Here is a 17,010-nt window from a genome sequence, read left to right on the forward strand (position 1 = left end):
ATTAATAAGGTGGGGAAGGGAGAAGGCAAGGAGCCTGGAGATGGACACACTGGTACCAGGGGGTACAAACAGTAAGAAACACTTTATTATAACTTTACAACATATAAATAGCTTGGGTCAAATCTGTGCTTTCTGGCAGCTGGGCATCAAGTCTCCTCCCCTGTAGGCTCCTGCCTTCCTTCACATTGCACTGTTCATTGGGTGGCTCTGGCCCTGGGGCCGGTGGTAGAGCTTGGAGAAAAGGGGCCGGGCAGCCCAGTTCTGCTCTCCATCTCCCAGTGTGGTGGCCTGCACCTGTCATCTGCTTGGGTTGCGGCTGGTGTGTAAAGACCGCTCCTCAGGGGTCAGACCAGCAAAGAAGGGATGCAGCAGGGCCTCCGCCAATGTGATGCGCTGGGCAGGGTCAAATTCTAACATCCGTCTCATCAGGTCAAACAGCTGCACGTGCTCCGGAGAGTCTTGGAGCATATAACTCTGCTCAGGGACACAAGGTGTCTCAGTGTGATGGCAGGGTCGTGGGAAGCCACAGCAGGTCCCCTTGCCTCTGGGAAGCCTTGCTGCGTGGCTGAGGAGGCAGGGACGCCTCCCTGGAGGACTACTTCTCCCCTCCTGGACAATGAGCAGCTCTTTTCTTTTTGTGCCTGTAATAATGTTTGCTCTGAACTTGTCAGGCTACTGGGTGTCTTGCTGGCTTGGTGACTCTGCCCCCACGTGCAAAGTTCTGACAGGTGGGTAGAAATCACCTCTGTGGAATTCACTTGTCCAAGCACCAAATGCAGTTGACAGAGGCTTCCTGGCCATGTCTAGGTCTTCCCTACCCCTCACCTCAGTCCTGCCTAGTTCTTCCCAAAATTGAGAGAAGATGGGGCAGGAAGTAGCACGGTCTCTGACATCTGGCTCTTCTGGTGTTCCCCAATTACATTCACAGCCACCCTGTGGGGAAGGGGTAGAGCTAAGGGCCCCTCTGGGGCAGTTTGCAAGAAGCCCCACTGCCAGCACCCAGCAACCTTAGGCACAGCCTCCCATAGGGCCGGAACCAGGAGGCAGCCTGTAGCTGCCTGGCCTGTCTCTCTGCTGTGTGTCTGCCCAGTGCCTGGGGTCTCCTTGGCATAAGTTGAGCTGGGGGAAGCCAGAAACTGACCTTAAGAGGTTTGCAGTTCTCCTTCACATACCGGCCGTCAGAGCTGTTCTCATCCCAAACCAGGCCCCCTTTGTAAAAATATTTCTGCTTCCTGAAAACAAAGGACAGGAAGGGTCAAGTCTTAAATGGGAAAGACAGTGGCAGCCTGAGGAATGGCAGCAAAGCAAGGCAGGGGATCCTGGCCTGACCCAGCAGGAAGGTCTCGGCAACAGGTTTGCCAGGTCATTCCAAGATGGGAAAGGCCCCTAGGCCAGCCCTGCGGGAGCAACCAGGACTCCTTACCTGGTACGGTGGATCATGTGTGATGGGATGGGCCCTAGGATCTTCTCCATCATCACCAAATGCTCTCGGTTTTCGTGCGTCTGTGGAAGGTTAGGGACACAGCAAGTGGGGGTCAGTGCCAGCCTCTGCCCCCTTAGGGTCCCTCAGGGAATAAAGGACAAAAAAGATGGGCAAGTTCCCTTCCTGCCCCGGGAGATGCAAACCCACCAATGGAATAGCAGTCCCAGCCTTTCTGACCTGGTGGCAGCCTGGGACCAGGGATGAGGCCAGCCTGTTCTCTCAGGGTCACGGTCAGACTCCTTGACCCTTCAGGTGCACTGTATAACTACACACCTCTCTTTGGCTACGTTCCTCACTCTCTCCCCAGAAGGTGCCCTGCCCCAGCCCACCTCCATGCCCTCACTCAGGCAGTGCCCCTTGCCTGGAATGCTCACTCCTCCCACCCCAATCCTCCATCCTTGATGGCTGACCACAAGAGTCCCTGAGTGTTCCAGCTACCCTGACCTCTTCCTTCCCCTGAGCATCTACAGCCCTCAGGAGACAATCTCACAACATGCTGACTGGTGGGCAGCGGTCCCACACTAGGCCTCTGCAGCCTGTCAGAGTAGCAGCGCTTAGGGTAGTGGGGTGATGTGGGAGAGGCCTTACCTGGAAGAGTGTGAAGCCCCGGTAGTACTCAAAGAGAATGCAGCCAATGCTCCAGACGTCGCAGGGCTGTGCCCAGCCCAGCTCTGAAAGCCAAGATGGGACAGGCTATGAGATTCAGCCCTGTGTTCCCAGCCTAGAGGTCACAGTGTAACTACCACACTGCCTGGCAAGGCTCCTGCCCCAAAGCCAGTAGAAGTCTCTTTCTTGGTAAGGCCAAGTCAACAGCCATAGTGACTCAGGACACTGGCCTCAGGTGGTGGACAGGCACCTCACTCCCTGTTTATACCCTCCCAACAACTGCCCGCTTTATCAGGGTTGGGAGCTACACAGTCACTCACCCAGGATCACCTCAGGCGGGCGATAGTGACGGGTGGCCACAATGGTCGTGTGATGCTCGTGGTCAAAGGTAGCACTGCCAAAGTCAGCCACTCGGATGCTGGTGTTCTTCACCGACTTCTCCTCACAGCTCTGAAGGGCAAGGAAGGTGAGCCAGGTCGAGTCTGTCCTGGTGGGTACACACCCCTGGAACAGGGCCTCAATCTTTTCCCCCACCAATACCTTGTGCTCATTGTAGAGAGTTTCAAACTCAGAATTCACAAACAGGATGTTCTCTGGCTTCAAGTCTGTGTGGGTCAGTTGGTTCTCATGTAGAACTGGGGAAGCAGGAGAGGAGGGAAGCAGACACTGAAAACCTGGGCTTCCTCTCTGGTGCACCTGCCAGCGCTAGGCCAGCTCCCTCCTCCAAAGCCAGCCTGCCAGAGCCCCTCACAGCCCCTAACCTCAGCAGTGGGCCAAGGGAGCAGACTGAACTGCCTCTGTACTGGCTTCCCTCTCTAGAGTTCTCTGTGCTTAGGGCCTTGGAAGGTTCTGATTCTTGAGGGGGCAGGGGAGACTTTTTCCATTTATAAAACCTCCCTCTACCTGTCTGCAGGGGACCAGGCCTCCTCAACCTGTCTCTCACCAGAGCTGCAGCATCAGCCTTGGGGTGGTTCCCTCTCCCCAACACCAGCTACGTAATTTGCAAGGCCCAGGGCAAAATGAAAATGCAGGCCGTCTTACTCAAAAGTTAAGAATCTCAAGATGGTAGCAGCAGAGTATTAAACCAAGCACAGAGCCCCCTATGAAGCAAAACAATGAAGCCAGTCCTGCCTCTCCTCATCCCCAGCCCCGAGCGCCGAGAAGTCTGCCTTTTTCCTCCAACTCCTATCCCACCGATGGTGGTACCCTGCCACTCATCACTTTTCCCATCTGGCACTCAAGACCCTCACAACGGTGTGGCCCATCTCTCCCAACATGGGCCCTGTCTTCACCAGAAAGAGTTGCAGCACATGCCAGGCTCTGGGCCGTCGCTGAGTGCTCACCTAGCTTGGAACACACTCCCGTCCCATCATCTATGCAGACCCTGTAGTCTAGCTCTAGGTCTATCCACCTCCTCTCCAACGAGCCTTCCCGACCTGTTCCAACCACTGCAAATCCTGCAGTGCTGAGCACAGGCACCACCAGATATGCTCTCAAAGGCTGGCAGACAGATGGGAAATGACGGTGAGACAGAGGGTGTCTATGTTGACAGGATCTGTGGGTGGGACCAGCCAGGTCAGTCTCTGACCTCTTCATCCTATGCAGGAGGGTAGGAACCGGGGTGGTACGGGGCTAATTCTAGAGCGGCTCTTTCATTTTTCCCCGAGTGCCTGGGGGCAGACCCAGCTCAGGAGGCCCCCTGGAGGGGACTGCAGCCTCTCCATCCTCACAGATTCCTACCTGAAGGCCTTTCAGCCAAAGGGGCCCTGGTGTCTCTGGCCCAGAAGAATAGTTAACGATGTGCTAGAGCGAATGATGGAGAGCAGGACCACCAGGTGACTCTGCTGCAGATATGTGGCCGACCATGCTCCATTTGAGGGTGGAAACTTACACCTAAGGGCGTGGCAGAGCTGGTAGGCCATGTGCCGGACATGTGGTAGAGGGTAAGGCTGGAAGTTATTCTCCTTTAGGAACTCAAAGGTGTTCTTGCCCAGGAGCTCAAAGGCGATGCACATGTGACCATGGAAGTTGAACCAGTCAGACATCAAGACGCACAGGCTGGAGGAGAAGGATGGATGGGGCTCAGGGTCTGTGCTGGGGGCGCTGGCTGCCTCACCCCGTCCCCTCAGGTGACGCCAGTCCCCACTCCCTCCCAGGCCGCTGGGTCCCACGCAGGATGCAGATACACACAGAGAAAGAAAATTATGGGCACAATGCCTGCATCTCAGAGAACGAGGTGGAGTAACACCAGTACACTCCACAGAACAAGCATTGCTTTTTTCCACTCCCTCAGCTGAGCTTCCTGAGATCCTGCAGGGCTCAGCACAGTGCTTGGAGGGGGAATGCTCAGTGTCTGTGTGCCAAAGGTGGCTCTCCTTTGGATATCTCTGACTACATGAGAGCCCCAAACAGCTTTGGGTTTGTATCTTGTCTAATGCCCACCACAACCCAATGAAGCCCCCAATTCACAAACTCAGGGCGGGGAGGCCCGCCTCAGAACACAGAGCTGGTTGTGGTGGGGCCTAGACTGAAATCCAAAGGTTCCTTCCAGCAAGACTCACTCGCCAAACTCCCCTGCTTCTGACTGTCGGCAGAAGGCATGGTGCCAACCAGGTGAAAGGGCACTGCTCAGCCCCAGCGGGTCCAGGCAGTTGGGGCCGGAGTGGACGCTGCCCCCTAGGAAGCTTCCCTCCCATTCCTTGCCGACACTCACAACTTGTTCTCTTTGTCCTTCTCCTTGATTTTTTTGAGAACATTGATTTCTAGCCGGGCGGCCTCCCGGTACTTGCCCACGTTGCGGATGATCTTCAGGGCAACCTGAGACTTCCCTCTGGACCAGGGAAGGAAGCAGAATTTCTCATGAGAAGCTGTGCAGCCCTCCCCCCACCCGCCGCCCCAACCCAGCAACTCCTGGCAAACACTACTCAGGACTCCAGGAACAGGGCCTGCCCTGAAGACAGCAGATTCTTGATACCCAGCCTACCCCCTGTAACACTAGACCTCTACCCTCATAACAACAAGTTGCTGTTGGCATCCGTGCCCGTCTTAGGCTTTTATGATCTCAGCCACTGCCAGCTCCCGGGGACGTAGGCAGAGGAGTAGAGCCCTATCCTGCTGACGAGCGCCAGCCCTAGAGCTCACTCAGTAACCCAACCTGTAGCCCAGTCCGTTGACCCTGGCCAGGCAGTCCCACTCAGAACCCTCTGTGGCACCTCCTGACCTTCCAGAGCACATCTACAAGTCTGGGCAAACTGCTCCTCCTGGGATTCCAGGATGGAGTGAGGGCCTGGCAAGAGGGTAAGGGCCCCAGCAGCAGGCTCCTCTCCCTGGGAACCCCAGGGCCGATCCCTTTAGCACACCACCCTGGCCCCACCTGCCTGCCTACCAGCCACAGCATTTATCAGAGACCACTGACTGCCAGGAACCTTTGTTCAGTATCCATGAGGATTTTAATAATTCCTGCTCCACACCCTCCACCCTTACCCCCAGCACCAGTAGGCCACTTGCAGAGTCTCAGCAGAGAATATCTGCTGAGGTTAGCCTGCTAGGCCCAACTGCTGTCAGGAAGGAAAAGCCAGAGTTCAGATGCCCAGGGGGAAACTAGAGTGATAAGCGCTGGCCCACAACGTGTGGCCTTGAAGCCTCTGGAAGCTGGCCTTGGTGCCTGAGGAAAGGTTTACAGGCCCCAGGGCAGAGGCATCTTCTAGAGAACACCCTGCTTTTCTCTCCCTATCCCATTTTCCCAGATTTTCAGGGCGGGGGAGGACCTCAGAGGAAAAACCACCACTCCAGCCTCCTAGAACAGGATCCCTCAAGGGCATTCCGACCCTCGACACAGGGAGCTCGTCACTTCCACACAACTACTGCCAGGCTTGGACGGCCCTTCCTTTTGCTGAGCTGAAGCCCACTGGCCAACTCCCTCTGGACTCCCTATAGGTGCCCTAAGCCCTGTGCCTACCCATTAGTGACTTCAAAGGCTCACTTTCCATCTAGCTACTCAGAGTGACACAGCCCAGAGAGCCCCCATGTGGCACAGCTCTCAGATCTGCCCCATCTCTCTCTCTCGTCACTGTATAGTCTACATGTCCCTATGCCCACTGGTCCCGGCCCTAACCTCTTGGGCCACATGGGGTCTGAGGGGTGTTTAAATGGGAACTGGGCGCCCAGGGAGGCTTCCTCAGTGATAAGCACTACCTTAAATTGGGGCCACATGGCTGGCTGGACTGCTGGGCCTAACTGTCCTCTCCAAGCAACCCTCTGAACCGAGCACAGCGGTACCCGGCTCCTCCATTCAACAGCTGGGGGATACAGTCAGACCCCAAGCGTGTTTCTTAATCTCTAAAATAGCGCAAGTCACATACGGGCAGCACGTGGCTCAAATGAGACAGCAAGGACACAAGCACTTTCTGGTCAAAGCGCCAAACCAAAGAGAGGGCCATTAAGGCGGGAAGGCAGTGGGCTCCCAGGAGGTAGCCTCCCAGCCTAAGGTAGAGGAGGCAAGGCTTCTGGTCTTGAGGAATGGCAAGGGGACAGAAATGTTTTTCACTGCTCAGTCTAGAAGGGAGCAAGGTACCCCCAGGAGCACCCCTACACACACGGGTGGACCCCTGCTCTACCTCGGCACACTCAGAGAGGCCCAACCCTAGCCACACTGGAGAAGGCAGCAGCCTGCCTGGTGAGAAAGCCCAGGGTCTTCTCTCAGCGGGGGCCTGCACGGCCTCTCAGGCAGACCTCCAGAGGGTGAGGGCTCATGCTTGAGTCGGGCTCAGCAGTACTCTCAACCCCCTGCCAGGCCCAGACCCTAAGAGATGACAGGAAGCAGATCCAGACCACGGAGGAGCCAGGGCCTTGCCCTGTTCTGATATCCGCAACCACAGTCCTGGGGAAGTGGGGAAACTGGGGCAGCGCCATTCACTGACCAGCAGTTCTTGGGCAGAGATGCCACATGCCTATGGAATCCCAAGAATTTCTCCCTAATTCAGGGGATCAGCACAACCCCAATATGCACAGGTCAGAACTCTGCTTTGGTGCTACCCTTCAAAAAGAAAGAGGTTAAGCTCTGCCACCACCTTCAAGAACCTCAGGCCAACTCTTCCCAGGAAGATGGCTCACCTGGCATGGTCCAAGCACTCCACCACCTTGCCAAAGGTGCCTTCACCCAGGTTCCCCACGATCTCATCTAGGAGAGAAAAGAAACAGGGCATGAGGATCCGGAGGACAGAGGATCGGCAGCTCCTGCAAGTTCACAGCATTCAAATTCTCAAAAACAAAAAAGGTTTCTCTCTCACTGCTACACTCTTAAAAACGGAAGTTGCTAGCGTCTGTGTCATTCAGGCAATTACTGGTGGCCCCGCTAAGGCGCCACGCGCACTAGAGGCCCCTCCAGGCAGGAGAGGTCTCGTCTAACAAGGGGGATAGAAAGTAGAGAGGTAAAGTTTTACGAAAGGTGGCTGTACATCGCTCTTGGAGCCAATCGCCGATCCGGCACACCAGGTGGCCCTCCTTGTCATCTTCCACACTCCGGCTGCTGCGCTTACTGCTCTGTTGGCTTCTCTGCATGCACCGCCCCCCGAAACGCCATCCGACCAATCGCATGGTAGGCGGTTCCGATTGACAGATTGAGGTGTCAGTCAAAGGCAGAGGTGGAGACGGTGAGGAGCCGGTGGGTTGGTTGATTGGATTTTCCAGATCCCAGCATTTCATAAGGCACACAGCATATATAACGATAGGGATATTGCAAGGGACACGTCAAGACACAAACTGACTTCAAAAACAGAAAAGTAAAAACAGCTACAGGTATGTAAAGAAAACTCGGACATTATCTAAGAGAAGGGCGCCGCAAATGCTCAGAAAGACAACCAGCCTCTGCTGCTGAGGGGCTGCCGTGTAGAGAGTCACAGGCCTGACTCCCTCCTCCACTGAGTCTCCCCCTCCCGGGCCCTCCCATGATGGCTTCGGCTAGGGTGGAGACGCAGTGAGAACGGCGCAAGAAGATGGCTGGCCCAGCCTGGGTCCGATCATCCAGAATGGTCAGAGGCCACTCTGGCTGGCTTCAGCTGCAGAATGCCCAGCCTGTCCTTGCCTGCCTCTGTTCGCCCACGCAGTCCTGCACATGCCCGACAGCTGCCACCTGTCCCTAGACGGCATCCGTGGCCAGACTTAATTAACATCACCAGCAGAAACGGCCTTCCGTCAGCAGCCCTTGTGCCACCAGCCTTGAGCAGGGAAGGAGCCCTGGATCCTCTGGGCCAGTCGACTCTCCAAGGCCTACCACCACGATGGCCCACACAGGCCCCAAGCCAGCTCCTGCCCTGGCCTTGGCACCTATGCTACTCACAGGCCAGGCCCGGCCCATCCTGAGCCTCATGACGACAGAGGGCACCAAAAAGAGAAGAAGCAGAGCCACAGACCTGCACTACCATCCTGTGGCAGTGTGCAGAGAGGCCACCGGGCCATGCCGGGTGCCCAGTCAACCTCAACCCGTGGCCACTCAAAGAACCACGGAAAAGCTCGGCAGAGAAGACGCCTGGCCCCCCTCCACTGTTGCACCACTACTCCTCAGGGGCCTCACGGCCGGGAGCGAGTGAGGGAGGGAAGAGAGCTGGGGAAGAGAAGAGAAGACAGCATACACCCTCAGAGATACACAACTGGCCTTCCTTCCCAGAGGTCTGAGCACAGTGTGGTTTCCTGGTCTCAGCAGAGACCCTTCTGTACAACCCTTCACATTAAGGATGTTTCCAGGCCCTGCTCTGGGCATGTGGCCTGCAGCTGGACAAGGCCTGGAGCTGCGGGCCTTTCTGCCTTTCTTCACATGCCCCACCACACAGGCAGCTCATCCCCCTTGACTTGACTGCCCCTCACGTGAAGAGGCTAGGCTGCAGAGGACCTGAATGGAGGTCAGAGGGAAGGTCCCAGTCCATGCTAATTGACGGGCCCTCCCCTACCCGTGGGCACTCCAGCCTCCAGGCCTTTGGTGAGGGGCGTGGAGAAGAGACTGCAGAGGTGGATGCAGTCCATACCAGTCGGAGCACTCAGCTGTGTGTGGGGGGCAATCTCTGGGTGGGGAAGACCAGGCCATACAGCCCCAGACCACGTACCAGCAACCCTATTAAGGAATTCTGAAGAAGTGTCTCTGGCTACTTGCGCATGTGGCCTGTCCTGGAGCGGTGTGGAGACACAGATAGGCTGGGGACCAGCCAGCGCCGGAACCAGAGCCCTTAAGTTGCCACTGCCCATGGGCCAGAAGATAGAGGAGCCGGGCCCCTGCCCAGCCCTGCACCTGGACCAGACAACACATACACACACACATGCAGGCACACCAAATGCACGTGCGCAGAGCTGGCAGTACTCACCCAGACCAGCCAGCCTGAGAGAAGGCTAGAAAGAGACGAGGCCTTTAAGCCCCAGCCAGCACACTCTGGCCACCACTCACCGAGGAGGCGCTGCTACAAGACCTGGTGCGGCGTTTGTGGCAGTGGTGGGCATGCTTGCGGGTCCGGTATGGCTCCCTTTCCCGTGACCGCCGACGATGATGGCAACGTGAAGATCCATAGTAGTCCTCTCCAAAGGATGGGCTCCGCTCTTCACACCGGTACGTGTCACTGTCACGGTGCTCCCGGTATCTCCTCTGGTAGGGCAGGCGGTCATGGCTGCCAAGACCGGGATAGGGACACTGGTCAGAGCTTCCTCCCACCTGCTAGTAATCAAGACTCATGTGGTGGGGCCCCTGCAAAGGGCTCACAAGGGTAGCCTGTGGGAGCAGAGGCGTCCAGACTAGGGGAAGTGCGGGGGCGAGGGGGTGGGCACGTGTGCGTGAAATCCAACCTCCAGAACCCCAGCTCCTGACAGCACCCCTCCGGCGCCACAGGAGGCAGAGCACTGGGAAAGGTGAGCATGGTGGAGGACCTCTGAGGGTCCCCCATTCCAGAGCTCTCTGAGGCCTGCAGAGACTGTTATTTTGGTCTGGGGACTGAGATAAGACCAGGGACCAATATCTGGAAAGGGCTGAAGTTATGTTCCCAATCCAAAATGAGGAAGGCTCAGAGGTTAGCAGGGGAGATGCTGGCCTAGAAAACGGGGGAATGTGTCAGGAGAAGAAAGACTCAAGGATAGAGAAAGAAGGGGTGGCATGGATGGTGGCGAACTGAGGCCAGGGAATGCAGGGGAATTGCAGGGGGATCAGGGGAAGAGCCTGAAGAGGACAGGGCAGTGATCAATGTGCAGCCGGGCAGAGGCGGCAGTCACCTGAAGAGGCCCAGGGCTGCCACAAGCCTCCAGGCTGTCTCCCTAGCCCGGAAGTGGAAAGGAAACCTTTCTTCCGACCTAGTTCCCTCTCACCTTCTAGACCGAGATCTCCGGGGCGGAGGCTCCCTTCGAGAGGGGTATCGCAGTCTCCCTTCATGCTCCCGACTGTAAGACCTCCTCCTCTTCCATCGGTAGCTCAGGTACGGGTCTGGCTCAGGGGAGCGGTATCGCTTACAGTGATGCATCTAGGCCATGAGAAATAAAAGCCCTGCTAAACACGCAGCCAGCCACAGGGCTGCCCGGGCAGCCTAGGCGCTCCTGAAGAAGAGGCCCATTGTTCTGTCTGCGGGCAGCCCCTCCCAGGGGTTTATGAAGTGAAGAACTCTGAGGTCACACTGGTCAAACAGCAGACAATGGGTAACACCCTTCACCAGAGAACAAACAAGCAGCTGCCTCCCCAGCACAGCATCATTGGCCTGGTGGCCTGAGCACTCAGGGAACCTGGAGAGCCAGGACAGGTGCCGAGGCAGAATGCAGGGAGGGGCTGGTGAGCACCATCACAGGAGACCAAGGCCAAGTAGAAAGGGAGCCTCCTGTGCTCAATTCCCTCCTGCCTGTCTGTAGGGTCCTATGAAGTGCCTGTTCTGTCGAGCCAGAGGCCAGAGTCAAAAGGCTGCTGGCAGGGAGCCAATACACAGGAGCAAGGGGTGAAGGCCCTCGAGTTTGAGAAGCCAGGTTGCCTGGCTGAGGCCCTGAACTGTGCTCTGCTCAAGGACCACAAATCAGTGTGAGGAGCCACAAGCAGAATCGAGAAGACCAGCCCTTGGACAAAGAGGGTCCCACAAACATTCCCTAGCCTACCTGAGGGTCTGGCCAAGCAGACATGGGGGTCTATCCAGCCCTTGTTGGTCTACAGTCAGTCCTAGTATCTGTAAAGATGCCAGGGTCTTCAGAGCAACCAAGTCACTTGCCTGAGGCCTATTTAGCACCCGCAGACCACCTGCCACTGGTGCCATGCCAGGCAGTGCCTCACCTCCAACAGTACCATCACTGTGCCCTCTTCTAGATTCCCTGCTCCAGTATCCTCTTCTGCGCCCATCTCAGGAGAAGTCAGAAGCCTGGCTGTCTGGCAGGCTTTGGGCTCGGGGAGGCAGGCCAAAAGGGCCCCATCTCACTATTCCTGGTTCAGTAGGGACTTACACCCACCACAGAAAATTGCCAGGTTGGATCAGCCATCAGCTGAGAAAGATGGCTATGTGAGGCCAGCTCCCTGTTCCACCCAAACCCCAAACCCTGACACTGCCTCCACAGGAGGGCTGGGCCAGAGACCGTAGCCAGCCTTCCTCCCAACCTTTCACTTGGCCATAGCCAACCAATGGTGGTCAGTCTTGGGCTTGCCTGATCAAGCACATTTTGGACAAATCCACTGAGGCTGTCTCATCTTATAAGAAGGGTCTGTCTAGAGGAGAACAGAATGGAATGGCTCTCCTTAAACGAGCAGGTCAGTGAGGCATATCTGACAAAACCCCTGGGAGCTTGTCTGCAATCCTGAGAAAGTCACTGCCCTCAATCTCCCCGCTAGCAGCTGTCTTCTGCCCTCTACCTGGAAGCCCAGGCCACAGCAACCCTTGGAGATAAATACTCTGTAACAGCTCCTCAAGAGCTGTTCTGTTTTGACTAATATTTCACTGTTTCCCTGCAATTATGGCTGGGTCAGGTGCCTAAGCGATGGAATGAAGGCAGTATCTCACATCTCAATAAGTGACAAGGAAGATGTTCCAATGGCCAGGACAAAGGCCCTGCCCATCCTCACTGGGCAAAGCACCAGACCTGGAAGACATGGTCTAGTCTACACAGGCCAAAGACTCTCTCCTGGGACCCAGAAGATTCTTATATATGCTCATGCAAGTGGAAAGAGCACAGCTTCAGATGTCAATCTGAATCCTGGCACTGCCACTTCTAGCTTGTGCCTTTAGGCAAGTTATTAAACAAGTCTAACCTTCAACTTCCTCTTGCAACAAGGGGATAATAGCCTCTTACAGGACTCTGTGCAGATTAAATTATATCACTCCTTTAAGTAACATGCCTAGTACATGCCTTTAGGTCAAAGGCCTAGCACAGGTCTGGGCCCACAAGAGGTACTGAAGGCAGCTTTACATCAGCAACATTAAAAAGGTTCCAGGGGGCTTCCCTGGTGGCGCAGTGGTTGAGAGTCCGCCTGCCGATGCAGGGGACACGGGTTCGTGCCCCAGTCCGGGAAGATCCCACATGCCGTGGAGTGGCTGGGCCCGTGAGCCATGGCCACTGAGCCTGCGTGTCCGGAGCCTGTGCTCCACAACGGGAGAGGCCACAACGGTGAGAAGCCTGTGTATCGCAAAAAAAAAAAAAAAAAGTTTCCAGGAAACAACTCGGGGTCTGTGTTAAATGCCCTAAGGGTATTAAGGACATTTTTAAGTCCCTTCCAAGGGACCAGAGAAGAGACAGATCCGGGTAGAAAACCCTGAACGAAATCCCAGTGCTGCCTTACTGGCCTCGTGACCTTATACACTGGGCCTTGGTTACCATACCTGGAAAATGGAGATGACACGACCCTCCAGCCAACTTGGCAAAGGAGATGATAAGTATGAAAGCTATATGAGACATCACACACAAAGCAATCATAGAGGATATAACTTCTCCTTTAACACATTCTACGCAAGTGAAATATTGGGAATACCAGATGCTCCTCATTATCTTCCCAGCTAGGGCTCTAGGGCCCATTTCTCATCAATTATCTCTGATTCTCTGAGACCTCAGAAAACAGGTTGTTAAGATATGCTCTGGAAGGCTCTGCCTCTGCACAATGAAGAAAAAGGTAAGGTGAAGGAAACCAGGCGGAGGATGCCAGCTTTTCTCTGAGCACGGGCCTAGTCGTCTTCTCATTTGCTGGTCCTGGCCAGAGAACTGGGCTGACAAGAAGAGCAGCCAGCCAGGTCAGTGGCTGCCCTCCCGGATTCCAGCCACCCCAGCGCCCCATGGTTATTTTTGGCTGACGCTGCCCCACCGCTGCAACCTCAAACCTGCCACCTTGCAAGCCGCCACCATCGGGTGAAACGCTCCTCCTTTTCAAGGGCATGGAGGAGGGAAGCTGGAAGGCCGCCAACTCCGCCTCGACGGAGCCCTGGCTCAGGCGATTCCCACCCCAGCTCCACACCAGGACACCCGCACCCGGAACTAAAGGACAGAGATTCCCGGACCGAGGAGCAGCCGGGGCATCTGTACTGTCAGCTTGGCCGGGCCCCTCCTCCGGGCTGGAGCGGATCCAGCATCACAACAAAACACGCAGGGGGCCTGAGGTCCTCGCTCGCGTCCCCTCCTGACGCCTCTCCAGAGATCTCAGAGCCCCGTCCCCCGTAACTGCCGCCAGTGGAGGCGAGGGGAGACCTGGGGGAGGGGGAGGGGGAGGGGAGGGAGAGGAGGGGAAGGCCAGCTTGGGCCGGAATCAAACTCCCAAGCCGCGCGGGGAAGAGGAGTGTGCGAACTAAGCCTCGAGCCGGGGGTAGGGGAGGGGTCCGAAAGCCCCTCCAGGCTATCCCAGGTAGGACCCCGATCCCATTCCGCGGGCGGGTGCAGGGCCCAAACAGTATCCCTGCAGGGGCCTCAGAGGCCTCTTAGGCTCGGACTCCGACACGCGGGATCGAGAGATCGGGGTCTGCGGTGACCGCCCTCTGGGGGAGAAGCGACGGGTCAGGGGTGAGAGGTCGGGTCCGCGGCCTGAAGTAGACCGAGAAGTAAACGAAAGAGAGTAGCCTGAGATCGATCCGGGAGCCCTGGGATCCACACCCAGCGCGCCCACCCCTCCGACTCACCGCCCGCCACCGCTCCCGTCGCGGCCCCGGACCCCATACTCACCCTCTCCCAGGCTCCGGCTGCAGCTAGGCCCCACTCCCCGCTTCGAGCGCCTCTTCCGCTTCCGGCTCCGGCCTCCACCCGTGGCAGCCCCGCCCCTTGCGTGACGCAGCCGTCGCCAGCCCGGGCTCGACCCGGCTCGGCGGCTTGGCCGCTCTAGCCTTCGACTCGAAGGCTCTGGAGGACCCGCCTTGTCAGCGCAGGTCGGTGAGGCAACTGCGGAGCCTGGTTCCGGGAGGGCCGAGAGGAAGTCCCCGGCCGCGGCCCGCCTTCCCCCGTGTCGCGTCGCACGTAGGCCCCAAAGACGCGACGGGGGCGTCCCCGGCCGACGGCGCCGGAAGCCCAAAGGTGGAGCCCCAGCCCCGCCTGTGCCTGCCTGTCCCTTTCCTGCGTGCCGGGAGGAGGGCATTGTTTCTCTGTCGCCCCAGTGAAAACCTGGCGGGCCTTGACGCCCGCCTGGCTCCGGGACCCAGGAGGGCGCTAAAGATCACGGAAGGCTCGGGAAGGCTGTCCCGACTCCCAGTTATGTGGAAGAAGCAAATGAGATCTTATTCTCTTTGTGTGGAGGTTTTTTTAAGCCGTGGCGGCAAGCCGTAGGTGCACAGCAGTTTCTGAGAAGATACCGGAGAGTCACGTAGGCGGGGTCTCTGGAGGGATGGGGTCTGGAAGAGAGGGGCGGGGCGTGTCTCCTTTCCCTTGAGCATCCTTGGAGGACGGCACTAAGCGGACCGGCATTGTTTCTCAGTTTGTAAACCCCCGCCAAACAAAAGCCCTGTGCCCCGTCGCGGGCTGACCCGGAGTCACTCGGCGACCCCTTTGCCCGGGCCGCGAGGGTGGGCTCACCAAAGCCCCGCCCACCTACTTGCCCCGCGCGTGGTCAGAGCGGAATAACGAGGCCCTGTTTCCAGATGAGAAAACCTAGGTCGGGTCCTTTGGAAGACTTCACTGTTTGTGAGGTCCCCACACTCCCCGCCCCCGGGCTCTAGTTGGCGTCGCTCAGCAAAGCGGGTGGGAGCGTCCTATAACTGCCCCCGCGCCACGCCGGGGACAGAGCATCCCCCCAGACCCCACCCCTCCCCGGGACAGCACCGCGGGGCCTGGCCGCCAGCCATCCCTCTCCCCGTCCCCGCCCCCGGCCCCTCCCCAATGAGGCTGGGCACGCCCCTGTTGCGAGTCGTCACCTCCCAGCCACCCAGGCGCTGTCGGAGCGGAGCCGCCCCCTCGGGAGTTAGGGAGGGCTCTCCAGTCTCTAGCCTCTGGCTCCCCCTTAAACTGGGGTCTGACGGCGTGGCTTGAGCGGGTGCTTGGTTCCCCCGAAATCTCCGTTAGTTCCACCACCCCTACCGGAAGTAAACAGAAGTTAGGTAAAAACGGGATGCTTGCTACACTACTGCAGCCTCAAAACCGGCTCCCGGTCCCCCGCCAACCAAATGCACCCATTCCCCCCCCCAGTATAGAAATTCAGCAGCCGCTTCTAGTGTGGAGTTGATGACCAAGAGCCCGGCTGTCTGTGCCCCTAGATCCCGCCCCTTTAGGCTCCTGCCTCAAGGGTCGGAGCTTCTTAGTTGCCATTCTTTCCTGGGCCCGAAAGCTTGGCCTATGGCCCGCAGCCGTACCAGCCGAGTTTCATCTAAGGGTTTCATCCACTCAGACGAGGTGGGAGGACTCTGGTGTCTCCTTCTCCCACCGCTTGGTGTTGCCCGCAGTTTCCATGGCTCCTGGAAGCCGCGATCGCGTCAGCAGCTGAGGGTGGAGGAGCTCAGAGAGGCTCCTGTCCCTAGCCCTGACCTGGGCGCCAGGCTCTGAAGGGGTAAGTCGGACCCTCTTCCCGCTAGCCCTCCCACCATCGAGAACACAGGAGTCCCCGCCTCCCAGTAAAGAAGCAGAGCTTTCGTTTTTAGAAGCAGGATAGGTGCCATCTCCCAGCTCCCCCTCTAAAATCTTCAGTCCAGCGGCTGTCCTGCCTGAAATTCTACCTTAGAGCCTCATTCTTTTGTCTCTTTGTTCCAAAGAACTCACACCTAGAAGAGAGGCACTTGAGAAAAGTGAAGTATGGGTAACTCCACCACCCCCAGTTCACCCCACCCCACCTCCCTCATACCTCCAGTGCTGGATGGCTGAGACCTTGGCAACTGGTGGCTGGGGAGGTCAAGGGCCTGGACCACCTTCAGAGAAGGTTTGCTCACATCCTCCGCCCCTCAGGTCTACGCTCTTTCTCTGGGCCTCAACCCATGTGCCCGGCCAAGTCTTTTCTGTGCTGGTTGAGGACACCAAGGAGATGCCTCTGCCCTGTGCCCTGCCACCAGCCACCTGAGCCCCACAGCAACTATGGCCCCCTTGATCTCCCTTTTGCCCCCCTGTGCTCTTGGCTCAGCTCACCTCTCCCCCCAGGCCCCACCTTCTCTGATCCCCTCCTTGTCCTCCTGCCCTTGCTCTCTTCTATCTGCCACATCCATCTTTGCCCTTTCCAGGGCAGTTAACTCACCCAAGGGTCACCCTGGAAAGCCTTTCTGGGAGCCCCAAGGAAGGGTCAGACTCCCTTCTCTCTGCTGCCATGGCACTTGGTGGCTGTGCTTCCCTCTGCGCTGGCTCCACAACTCAACAGCCTGACCTGTACCACTCCTCACTCCGGTAGACCATGAGCGCCCCCCGCAAACCAAGCCAGGCAAGCTCAGAGTCTCAGTAAGGGCTGGGGGCTGCCCATAGCGAGCCCCTGCCTCTAAGTGGGAAAGACAGAGCACCCAGCCAGTGAGAAATTGTGGGTGCTATGCAGGGTGTGGAAGGAGGGG

General features: G+C 57.5%; 1 protein-coding gene across 6 annotated transcripts; it reads right to left on the reverse strand.

Annotated features, from left to right (window-relative positions):
• Positions 1-63: 63 nt before the first annotated feature.
• On the reverse strand, positions 64-14,498 carry CLK3 (CDC like kinase 3). Of its 6 annotated transcripts, none has more exons than XM_004276305.4 (13): positions 14,225-14,498; positions 10,427-10,578; positions 9,522-9,738; positions 7,546-7,642; positions 7,202-7,268; positions 4,803-4,919; positions 3,981-4,147; positions 2,630-2,724; positions 2,410-2,539; positions 2,072-2,154; positions 1,424-1,503; positions 1,142-1,232; positions 64-474 (listed from the first exon to the last, which is right to left on the reverse strand). In XM_004276305.4, exons 2-13 carry the CDS (start codon positions 10,576-10,578, stop codon positions 298-300), a joined length of 1,473 nt encoding a protein of 490 aa, XP_004276353.1. In that variant the 5' UTR covers positions 14,225-14,498; the 3' UTR covers positions 64-297. The 6 variants fall into 6 exon arrangements, with proteins under 6 accessions (XP_004276353.1, XP_049561225.1, XP_033295958.1 ...); XM_049705268.1 differs by having other exon boundaries at positions 14,182-14,249; XM_033440067.2 differs by lacking the exon at positions 14,225-14,498 and adding an exon at positions 11,367-13,012.
• Between the last annotated feature and the right edge of the window lie 2,512 nt (positions 14,499-17,010).

The sequence above is a fragment of the Orcinus orca genome, chromosome 2, assembly GCF_937001465.1.
Source record: "Orcinus orca chromosome 2, mOrcOrc1.1, whole genome shotgun sequence".
Classification (NCBI taxonomy): Eukaryota; Metazoa; Chordata; class Mammalia; order Artiodactyla; family Delphinidae; genus Orcinus; species Orcinus orca.

Bases quoted from the DNA above. Each gene is read 5' to 3' on its own strand.
- CLK3 (XM_033440070.2), bottom strand. From the start codon at position 10,578: ATGCATCACTGTAAGCGATACCGCTCCCCTGAGCCAGACCCGTACCTG. The intron at 4,920-7,201 runs GTGAGCCATCTT...TCCCTGGTCCAG, and splicing joins GAGTGCTTGGACCATGCCAG to AGGGAAGTCTCAGGTTGCCC. The intron at 2,155-2,409 runs GTGAGTGACTGT...CTTGGCTTTCAG, and splicing joins CCCGCCTGAGGTGATCCTGG to AGCTGGGCTGGGCACAGCCC.